Below are 12106 nucleotides of genomic sequence, written 5' to 3' on the forward strand. Positions count from 1 at the left end.
CACACACGCAATGGTACAATAAGTCTGTTGTAAGCTAAATATAGTTTCACAATTTCTAATAATGTCCACCACCACTCCACTCAAAACAATGCATATAAGAAAAGAGTGTGAGCTCTAGATGTTATGCAATGGAAACCCAAACACAACTTTAAAGGTATCAGAATAAACCATGTTTTATTGTCAGAGCCTGTTTCATACAGCCCTCATTGAGATGATATTGCCTTTAAGAACATTTGACCATTGACTTTCTGAAATCAAATTCTCCATACTTTTAACACAAGAAAAGATGGAATGAAAGATAAAATAAAGAGTGCAGCATTAAATCTGCAGTGGGTTGTAGTTAAGCATAATACAAATAGACTGATTGATGTGTAAATAATTGAATGGTGAACTTTATAATCTTGGACTCAAACAATTATGCTAACTTGTATCTTAGAAGCTTTTTGATTTACACTGTATTCTGAAATAACATTCATTTAGTTCATATGAATGTTTCATCGACTTGGGGTGGGACGATGCACACATGGTAAGCATGGATATGACTTCTGGCAAGCCAGCAATTAAGTTTTACAAACAGGGGCCTCTCATAATGAAGGTGTATTTTAAGATGCTGAATTATTTTGAGGATATGTGAGAAAGATGAAAATGTGAATGAAATGGCAGCTTTAAAAAATTTAACCTCATCAATTTTGGACGAATCTCTGCCAAAGTTGCACATCTGGATGCGGGAACCAGTCACAAGAATTGTATACAAGGTGGGCTTTTATTGGACAGACATGCATGCCCGAGTTTAAAAGAGAGTTTGTAATTGAGAACAGCAAAATGTGGGATCCCAAAGGTATGCACCAACTGTATGCTCTACTATAAATGTACAACATTATTTTAAGATTAAACAGGAGCCTAAACGACAATAAAGTGATGTGATAATTACTGAGTTTTAACCAATCAAGTTTGGGCGAATCATACATTCTTATATAAAGCAATGGCTTGAGCCTTGGAGCAAGTCTAGAACCAACTAGGGACTGGCTGCTTTGGATGATAAATATATGCCTAGCAGAAAACTGTCCAAATATTGCCACTCACATCCAAGACGAAGCCGGGAAATATCAATTCTTACAACAGAGAACACATTCTGCAGAATGTATTTTTGGAAGACAACACACCACCAAAAGTGTGTAACAGCGGCTATAGGTGTTCTTCCAATAAGTTAATTTCTTTGTTTAGTAAGGCAGCAAAGGCCGCCAGTTATTCACAGCTTATCGTTGATCGTGCAATTCAGGCCTTAAATGCTTCTTGTTTAACCGACATTTTACTTAAGGCCTTTTCTGTCTCATCAGTGGATGGTTCACTAGACACACTTGTTGGCAAACTGAAAAAACTTGAGTTCTTTGTATTAAAATAGCAGCAATATGTAAATTATTCCGACCTATTGTTGAGATGATACAAAACAGCACAGGGGAATCCGGATACTTTGAAATTACTTTGATCCCAGTTATAATATGCAATGAAATCTATCTAGAAATGGCATTGCGTGAAAATAGAATGCATTCATTTTGGGTTGCTGAGAAATACTATTTTGTGTACATTGTGCAACTTTTTTAACAGAATGTTACTAAGTATAAGCTTTAGAAATGTGAAATCAAGGGAAAGCAAAATAAACAGATAAGTACAATTTAAGCATTTGCTCGCTTCCCCCAGAAGTTTCATTTTAAACGTTGTCTCTGGGAGTGCATATTATTTTTGTAAATCTCTCACTATAATTTTGTAATTACTTTCGCTTAACTGCTTATTTTTCTCTACATTTTATCCATTACATTATAGATTCCCTGGGAGGTTGTTACCAGGATAAATATTAGATTCCGAGGTGGCAAAGTAATATTTGTTAATGATGTACATTTACAGAAGTACACTCACACTGAGCTTCCATCTCCCTGCTTACAGGTGAAAGTGATTTCAAGCAGCGACAAGAGCTTTAGCGTTCATGCACACTGTTGGAACAGAAGCCACCAGGAACAACACTGACAGCTTGATGTTAGGTTTTGGGCCAGGTGACATCGCCTACAGAATACATGTAGTCTGGTAAGCACATGGAGTACTGCATGAAAAGGGATTAACGTTTAGAAATGAAAGCATCTTGAAGGATCGCTTCTAAAAGATACCAGGCAATATATATCTTTGGAGAGGTGTTCAGCACGGCATATCATTGCTATGTTGGACTGTACGAGAACAGCTAGAACTTACAAAGAATCTTAATGGAAAGCAAAGAAATACTGATGGAGGTGCAACACAATCTTGGCTCTCTTACATTACACTAATGCACCGCTGACATTACTGCAAACATGAACACACTGTGCTATTCAGGTTGGACCTACCTGTTAACTTGATATGTCCTGCTTCATCAAGCAAAATGCTGAAAATTAAAATCCACATTCACCAATACACATAACACAGGATATGTTATATAGAAATAAGCATTTGACAAAATAGTAACTACCATTAGTTGTTAAGTACATCTTTAACTACAGTTTAAACAAAAACAGATTTATAGCATGTTATTTTTATAGAAGTATCAATTTTTTAATATTAAATAATATATACGTGGACTGGAGCAAAAGTAAGTGGCCATTATTCTTAACATTTGTAACTAATAGCAACTAAATAAAAGTTATATATACGAGAGGGTGCAATAATATATATTTATATATAATTATGGAGTTAAGAGAATGCGTTGTACTTTACTTTTCTGGCTTCAGGTCTCTGTACACAATTCCCAAGCTGTGCAGATGATCCAAAGCAAGCGCCAGTTCTGCGAGGTAGAATTTCACATCTTCCTCTGTAAACATAACCTAATAAAAACTGCACAGATTTACCTTTTGATATTTGCTTTCATTCGCAGTAATAAGATGTAATAAAAAAACAAAGCTCCACCCTTGCCTTCAATCTTGTTAACCGTAAAGCACACATTTTACTCACAGTATATTGCTAAGAGAATACCATGATAAAAAAGTAATTCATACATGATTTGTGTAGGTAAGACCAATACAATATTTCCTTAGAAGTAGCATATCTGAAATAATTCTTTTGCTTCTAGTGCCACTTGTAATTATGCAAATGCAAGCATTTTTCAACTGCAACTTTTTCCAAAGGCTTAACAGCAATTTGTGCATTTTGTATTAGTTTTTAAAACCTATGGACCCCTTATTAGCAAGTGCTCCAAAGCATAACAAGCATTTGCAATGCGATAGTTCTCGAATTTGCGAGCTTTTTAGCTATTGGCTTTGTAAATATAAAAGTGGACGCCATGCTGCAACATAAAGAACAGAGCCCGTGTTGTAAATATGAAAGCGGGTGCGGGCACCAGTGCACATAAAAGTTAAGCAGGTGCCATGGTAATAAACAAATAATAACAGCGGGTGCTGTGCTAAACCATGAAGCACAGCGCAGGGGAATTATATTTCAGTTAGTTACGTTTGTGTAGGGAAGTGGGACGGAGATAGGTTCAGATGAGGAGAGGTTCATGGATGGGGGACATTGACATGGGAGAGGAGTGGGAATGAGGGAGTGGAGGACTAACATTGAGTTGGGTGAACCATGCAGAAGAAAAGTACAGCTGGCATTGTTCAAGCTAAAGTGTGGCGTGTCGCGCTGGTGAAAATAAAACATAGGAAAATGAAGGTGCGACTGCCATTGTTAAAGCTAAAGCATGCCGCGCTGGTGAAAACAAAATAAAGAGTGGCTTAAAAAATTAAAAAGCTAAAGCGCGGCATGCTGCGCTGCTTTAAAAAATATATTAAGGTGTGTGCAGCGTAAGAGTTGGTCGAACCATGCAGAAGAAAAGAAAGGCGTGCTGCCCTTGTTGAAACTGAAGCAAAAAAGACAAGCATTTACAATGCAATGGTCTCGTCTTAGTTAAAGTTAGAGCTATTGGCATTGCTCATGACATTATTTTTGTTTTTAAAACATAAATAAATAGCATTGTCATTTACAATGCCAATAGCTTCATCTCTCGCAAATGCGAGACCTATTGCATTTGCACCCACACACACACACACAGAGCCACACACACAGAGCCCCCCACACACACACACACACACACACACAGAGCCTCCCCTACACACACACACACAGAGCCACACACACACACAGAGCCACACACACACACAGACAGAGCCACACACACAGACAGAGCCACACACACAGAGCCACACGCACCCACACAGAGCCACACACAAACACAGACAGAACCACACACACACAGAGCCACACACACACACACAGAGCCACACACACACACACACAGACAGAGCCACACACACAGTCACACACTCACAGAGCCACACACACACACAGAGCCAAACACACACAGAGCTACACACACAGAGCCACACACACACACAGACCGAGCCACACACACACACAGAGCCACACACACACACACAGAGACAGAGCCACACACACACACAGAGACAGAGCCACACACACACAGAGACAGAGCCACACACACACAGAGACAGAGCCACACACACGCAGACAGAGCCACACACTAGCCAGCATGCCGCATACCAAGCACAACTTTATAAGAACAGTTGTGAAGTTCTTCACTAAATTAAGCAACACAGAAACACAACGTGACACACTCTTTCTCTCTATAACTTAAAGCCAGAGAACAATTCTCGACAGAACATTCTGAATCGTATTCAATATAAATTCAACACGATATTAAGGCAAGCCCACCTCAGCAACCGATGTGGAGGCAAGTGACTCACAAACACGAACAACTCATTAGGCACAACACCACACACATCCATCTCAAAGACACAGAACCACACACACACACACATGTGTAACACCCCTCATCCACCGCACGCAGACACCCATTGTACTGCCACCTGCCAGGGACGGACATCTCACCGGTGTGGGTTGTGTCTACACAACCAGCAAAGCCCAGGGCCACACCTTTCCAACACCAACATCACACACTGCAGCTCCGTGAACAAGCCAAGGCATAATTGACACGCCCAAAGACAAGTTTGCATACTGCCTGTCACAATACTCCATGCTTGTGGCAGGCAAGTGAGCCCCGAGATCCTAAGCAAGTGGCTTTCCATTTATGAAAAACACTCTACAATTACTACTCTATATGAAGGCAATTACAATACTCAGTGGGGACGTGAGCTCCCCTCCATCCCACCCCCCAGACTAGGGGCTTTTGATTTAGAATTAGGTGTTCGCAGAACTCGCCCAACAAGGGAAAGTCAGGTAATACGCTGTTGAAATCAAGCCCACTAATGGCATAGTACAACGAATGTAAGTGAAGTGTATGTGTGTGACGCAAACCTCGCTTGAGAGCAACGGCTTACACAGCCTCTGGGAAGATACAAGGTAATTTATGTTGGTGAAATCTCCCTGGGAGTATTTTGCACTTCGTTCACAAATCTTTAGATTTCCTTCTACTAACTTACTCTAAATAAGGCGGCCAATTCCCTGCAAGAAAATACGTACTATGCTGGTCCATTACCAGTTATGGCTGCGTACGAAAATAAAAACAAACAACAAACCTAAGGGGCTGCTAAAAGGCAAAAACCAACACAGACAATTGCCAAGAAAAATTTGCTACCTGCAAACCCTTTTTTTTGCGCAAGGATGTCATGTCACTGTGGAGGGAGGGGCAGTGCGTGGAGTGCTCACTCCAAAACAGAAGCATTTCTTCGAGGGACCTTAAGGAGAGGTAACCTAGAGAGACTGGGTTGGTTTCGAGAATCCGGCGGATCCCACCGGAAGCAACTGAAGTACAAGTGCCCACCCACACTGGCCTACACGCACTATGAGTGGCTGCGCTGAGCTCTTTCACATGAAACATTCACAAACTCCCATTCAAGCTAACTCCCAGCCACCAATGTTAATTGTGTAACAACAATCGCTTACAAATTGCACTACTGTGGTAGACGTGGGGCTACTGATGACGACCTGGTTCTCGGGGGAGGACATCAAAGGGTCAGGGTCTTCGTGATCCTGGGGGTTGTCTCTGCTTGGAGAGAATGGAACAGAGGACGCCGTAGGCACGTCCAAAGGGATGCAATCTGCCAGAGAGTTGTCCACCAAAGTGAGGTCCGCAGCCGGCAGCGCACAAACGCTGCACGGCCTGGCGTGGCTCGCTGCAGACAACCCCTTCGCCTGGAAGGTCGTAGTGGGTCCCTCCCTCAGGATCCCCTTATCACACTCCACTTCTCCCCTCCCCCGTAACGTCTCCCCATCACACTGCACCTCCAGACATGGGGAGTCCGTGGAAGGCCCGGTAGAGCGTGGCCTTGCAGACGGCCCCTCCTTGGTGGTGGTGGCCTCACCGTGCACACTGTACCCCCCTCCTCCCCCTCAAGATGTCCTCACCAAGCCAGCTGCTTCCCTGTACGCCGCCCCTCCAGGCCGGGGGACGTTGTGCAGGGCACTCTGCTAGTCAGCCTTTGCCAGTGAATTGAGCTAACCCGGGCGGGGGGGCGGAGAAAGGAAGGCGGAGGGAGGGGGCAGTCCAAGAGGGCGGCCCGGGCTCATCTTCAGGGTCGGCCGCACCTTGAGGGGCGCAGTACGAATGAGGTGCAGGAAGACAGTACCTAGCACAGTGCGCTGCAGCAGGGCCTCTTAAACTGTCCTTCCGGAGCCTCGCAATCTCATTTCACTGCGGGAGGGCCTCTAAGTGCTATTGCAAGACATCTTACTGTGGAGCAGTTGGGCCTCACACTGCACTGCAGCCAGGCCCCTCACACTGCGCTGTACAACACCACCATTACAAACGCGCCCACGCCAGTATACTCTGCTAAGCTTACAGCACTAACCAGTCCCACAGAGTGTCTTGGTAAACCCCACTGCACTGCCACCAGATACAGTCGCACTGCATTAAAACCTCGCTGCATTGCAAACAATCGCCAGTCTGCACTTAGGCAACTCTTGCACTGCTTTCAGACCTGTACCAGCTACTGCCTCAACAGGCATCTAGCAAAATGTTTTAATTTAGGGGTCTCTCCGGCCGGTGCCCAACAGCAAGGCGGCCAGCAGCAGCGGGCAGGCTCAGACAGCCATCCTGAGCCAGGCTTTGTTGTGGTCACAGCAGCTGGAGCCTTCCCAGCCTTCTCTACCCTCTACCGCCGTTTCCGGGCTGGAGGGGGAAGAGTCCGTGTTCAAGGAACCAAGCGTCCCCGCATGCCCCACCTGCCTCGGCACCTCTCCTCAGCTTCCTGCTCCTCCTTCAGCCGCCGCTCGGGCCACTTTCAATCTCGGCCAACCCGCACGTGCAAAGGCCTCGGTAAGTTGACCGGCAGTGTCTTTTTCCGAACAGGGGTTATGCGTTATGGAGGACTGGGGCAGGGGAGGAACCAGCGAGAAGCACACCATCTTTCTCCGAGGTCCTGCAAAAATGGATCAAACGCCCCGTGATTTCCAGACTGGGGGGCATGTTTTTCTTTCTCTCCTCTTCCAAATGGCTGGAATGTAAAATTCCAGCCAATGGGAAGAGGAGAGAAAGAACCTAAAAAAACACACCCCCAAATCCGAAAAAGACGGGCTTAAATGGACAGACGCCCCTCTTCTCCAATGGCTGGCCTCTGTTTAGGAAGCCAGCCAATGGAGAAGAGGGGCGTGTTCAAGCCCCACTCTGGAAAACATAAAATCTCGCCAGCGAGACTGCGCAAGCGCAGACTACGCAGGCCGAGACCTAATAAAGGGCACTGCTTAAAAAAACAAGTGGTTGTCGGAGAGTGTGTTGCGCCTGCAATAGGAGAGTAAGTTACGAAAATAGTGCTTACAGACTGTAAATAAAACAGAGTAACAATACGTTACAGGGGCAGTCCTTATGGGAGATTACAACAGGAGAAAAGAGGGTACTGAGGAGGGACTACTAAGCCTATTCATGAAACAAAAACAACCATTTACAAAGCACAGTGAGAGGAGCCAATTGAAAAGATGGGCAAAAAATGGGCGGAGCTTCAAGTCCATACCTGAATTCAGCATGTTTCGAAGAGACAGCGCAAGCGCTGCCCAAGAGTTACCTAAAAGCTACTAAAGCATTAATTGCCAAGTAAGATATATACTTTAGCTTCAGAATGATTCTGAACATGTTTTGTTGAGAATATATGTATTAAAACATAATTTCATGGTCTGGCTTGACAGTGCAGCTCTCGTCAGACAATTATGCAAGTATCACTAGAAAGAGACGCAGTTGCTAAAAAAGGGGGGCCCATGGTGTGAAGCCTCAGGAACATGGTGGGTGGGAATGGCCTTAGTTTGAAATATGCTGGATACCCATAGCCCACAGTGAGAAGCATGCGTGTGGTCTGGGTCTCAAGTTGAGTGCCAGATTACTAACTGGGCTTGAATCTGCCCAGAAATCAAGATGCACTGGCAGGCTGGAGTCCTTTCTGAACAATGAGTTTTCAAAGGCCCTTCAGCGTCCACCCTGTTCCTGACACTTATCACCATGGAGCGCCCCCTTTAGCAACTGCATTGCCTTATAGTCTCTCTCTCTGGCTAATTGTATCCCCCTGAGTCCTGATGATAATCCTGCCATTATTTTTTGGATTTAAACGCCGCGGACTTAAAAAAAAAACGAGGACATTTTATGATTGTTGAGAACCTGCTATAAAGGGCTGTCCTGTTTATGTGTTTGTTGATAAACTTTTTGATCACATTTTACCACTTGAGTGTGTCACTTCAAAAGAAAGCACTGAACAGGTTTATTTTGCACCAATGTTCACTGCGTCTTGAAATCGTTTTTTTTGATACACTCCTTTAAATAAATATTATTCGCCATTTGGTTCTTTCATTGCATCTAAAGTATTGTTACTAGGAACAAGTGTGGGGTTTTTTCATAGTTCTTACTCTAGGTCTCCTGTGATCCTTGAGTCTCCCTTGTTGAAATATTATGTAGATGGTAAAAAATGTCAAACAGCAGAAGGACCTACATTTAATTGAAAGCAAGTTAGTCAGCTCTTCATGGTGTGGAGTTTGATAAAATCAGTCTACAAATTAATCATTTAAGCAGGGTAAACTGAGACTTTTGCAGTGCTTTGATTGCAGTGTATTACTTACAAATAGCATACTTGAAGACGAAACCGATATTAGATAAACAATCAGAAATGCATTTATGTTTAATCTGAAAAATTGAGAAATCACTGAATGTAGGAGAAAAGCCCAATACACCCATAAATCTGCAATGTACGTTATGTTATGGTATGTTATATTGCATTTGTAGCGCGCACTGTTACTCTAGTGTCCTTGCGCGGGAGTAGAGCAGGAGCAGAAGCTGGAATCAGATTAGGGGATCTTGCTGAACAGATGTGTTTTAAGCTGCTTCTTAAAGAGTTGAAATTCCGAGATGAGTTGGAGATCAGTAGGGAGCGTATTCCATGCCTCAGCGGCCTTGCTAGAGATGGACTGGCCCCCCATCCGGACTCTGCGGAAGCGCGGAACGACCATCCGGCGGCGACCCGCCGAGCGTAAAAGGCGATTTGGCACATAGAAGGCGAAACGTTTCCTAAGGTACGGAGGGCCCAAACCATGTAGGGCCCTATGTGCCAAAGTAATCGCTTTAAAGTGCACCCGCTGAGCCACTGGTAGCCAGTGTAATTACCGTAGGTACTGATGCACGCTGGATCTCTTAGGGGCATTAAAGAGGAGCCTAGCTGCAGCGTTCTGAATAATTTGGAACCTACGCAACAAATAGCCAGGCAGAACCAGGAACAGAGCATTAGCATAATCCAGTCTAGACAAGATCAGAGCACGGGAGACCGTCTCCTTGGCTACTCTCGGGAGAAAAGGACACATTTTTGTAAGTGCTTTGAGAGTGCCAAAGCAGACCCCGTCCGTTTTTTCACATGGTCGCTAAATCGTAGGTCCTCATTAAACCAGATCCCCACATTTTTTGCCGGTCCTCCCTTGGATTGCGGGCTGGGGTAGTCCGGACGCCACACACGAGTTCGGAAGTCATCAGGGAACTGGCCATATAAGAGGACCTCAGATTCCTCCTCGTTGCATTTGAGGGAAGCCTGGGCCAACCAGTGAGTGTCTGAGCAGCTCCTGCATTCAAATCAGAGCCACCCCAAGTAAAGAGCAACTGCGTGTCGTCAGCGTATGCTATGACTTTAGCGCCTAGCTTCTCAGCCAAACAGACTAACAAAGTCAGATAGATATTGAAAAGGAGGGGGCTTAGGGTGGAGCCCTGTGGCACTCCGGTAACCACAGGACAGAGGAGGCACAGGTGGCCACACAGACTTGTTGAGAGCGGGAATCCAGAAATGATTTAATCCATTTCCAGACCACACCTGAAATCCCAACTGCAGATAGCCTATCTAAGACTCGTTGGTGGGGCACCGTGTCGAAGGCGGCAGAGAGGTCAAGTAAGATCGGGGCAGCCCTGCCGCTTTCGACTAGACACTCTCTGATGGCCTCCGACATCTCCACCAATGCGGTCTCTGTACTGTAGGAGGTTCTGAATCCTGACTGGGCTGAGTGGAGCACTCCTGATGATTCCACAAACGCCTCAAGCTGCTGAAAAACCACCATCTCACATACTTTGGGAGGGCAGGAAGAAGTGAGATCGGCCGATAGTTAACCGGCAGTAGAGGGTCCAGTGAGGGTTTCTTCAGGAGGGGTAGTAATTTAGCCCGCTTCCAGTGAGCGGGTACGAAGCCAGAACGAAGGGACAAATTAACCATATCCACCACTGCTGGGCAAACTACCTCTGCTACACTGGCTAAGACCCGAGCCGGGCAGATGTCGGCAGGAGAACCAGACTTGAGAGCCCTCAACATGGTTAGAATGTCTGCCTCGTTAGTGGGCAAAAATGCGGTAAAAAGAGTGGGCACCGCAGAGAGGTTCGAGGGGGGTTCCGGAGAGAGAGTCTTGCATTGAGGCCCGGTGGGAAGGGCAAGGCTTCTGCCAGACCTGTCGTCCTCCCACAAGAACCTGATCAGGAAATGGTCAGACCATGTTGTAGGCACTAGATCAGTGACTGATATGGGGAAGTTGGAGCAGACCAGGTCAATCAGGTGGCCCCCTACATGGGAAGGGAGTAACACGTGCTGGGTAAGCTGGGTGAGGTGCAGAGAGTTCAAGAGAGCCCTGGCCTCATGAATGGGAGGGGTATCCAAATGGATATTAAAATCTCCTAGTAAGAGAAATTTGGGGTAGCGTAAGGCGTGCGGGATAATAATGTCCTCCAGTGCTTTAAGGAAAGCTCCAGGTGGGCCCGGCGGGTGATACACCAAAGCCCCACCTAGCGTGAAATGAGGACAAATGGTGAGGGCAAAGTCAAGAGCTTCCCCCTCCGCCCAATCTCTAATAGCTTCGCTGGTGAAGAGCCATGAGTCCCTAAGCACCACCTCTACTCTCCCCCCCCTCTGCCGCCCCCCCATTGGCCCTAACAATTTTGTAGCCTCTAGGGATGGAAAGTTCCACTACCGGAGCGCACGACTCATTGAGCCTAGTCTCTGTAATAAACAGAGCATCTAACATATCATCTGCTAGCAGTTCAAAAATATCTGCGCATGCTTGGCCATTGAGCGTGCGTTGATAAGCGCTGCCTGAATTCTCGGTTTGCCCGAGGTCCGGGTGGAGAGATAAGGTGCCGTGGTCAGCAAACAGAAGTCGCACGCCAGACACTTCCTGGAGAGATTGTCCAGGACAGCCCCCTGCCTGACCGCATTGCAACTGGGGCCCCTAACTTCGTGCAAAGCATCCCTCGAGTACGTGAGCTTCCTGTTGGTAGTGCCGGCAGAAATTGACCAGAGTACCTGGCGCTGGTCGTTGCCGGGGCACGGGCGGGCCGCCAGCGGCGCGTCCGCTGTGCGTCCATACAGCTATGTGCAATAAATAGCGAAGCGCACCTCAGCACAGGTGAGAGATGTGAAACAACTCAGGCTATTTCCAGCTAAAATCAAAGGATGTTTAAAAGATTTTAAAAAATAGATTTAAGAAAGGTAAAAATAAGAATGGCAATATAGCGGGTAACAGAAAAGCTCACATACCCTCCAACAGAGCTCCCCAGTCTGCCCCCAACGCTCCAGCGGGACCTCGTAAGTGCTGCCACCAACCTACGAGTGCCACGAAGCGTCTCGCA

The 12106-nt window shown here is 45.9% G+C and overlaps 1 protein-coding gene across 2 annotated transcripts in view; it reads right to left on the reverse strand.

Annotated features, from left to right (window-relative positions):
- Positions 1-12106, reverse strand: part of RPS6KA6 (ribosomal protein S6 kinase A6) — a 600906-nt gene that overhangs the window by 352152 nt on the left and 236648 nt on the right. For both annotated transcript variants that reach the window (XM_086918765.1, XM_086918766.1), the window contains 2 exons: positions 2740-2846; positions 2373-2410 (listed from right to left, as the gene is read on the reverse strand). In XM_086918765.1, the coding sequence (XP_086774891.1) occupies positions 2373-2410; positions 2740-2846 (145 nt within the window). The remainder of the gene's footprint in view (positions 1-2372; positions 2411-2739; positions 2847-12106) is intronic.

The sequence above is a fragment of the Lissotriton vulgaris genome, chromosome 4_1 (assembly GCF_964263255.1).
Source record: "Lissotriton vulgaris chromosome 4_1, aLisVul1.2, whole genome shotgun sequence".
Taxonomy (NCBI): domain Eukaryota; kingdom Metazoa; phylum Chordata; class Amphibia; order Caudata; family Salamandridae; genus Lissotriton; species Lissotriton vulgaris.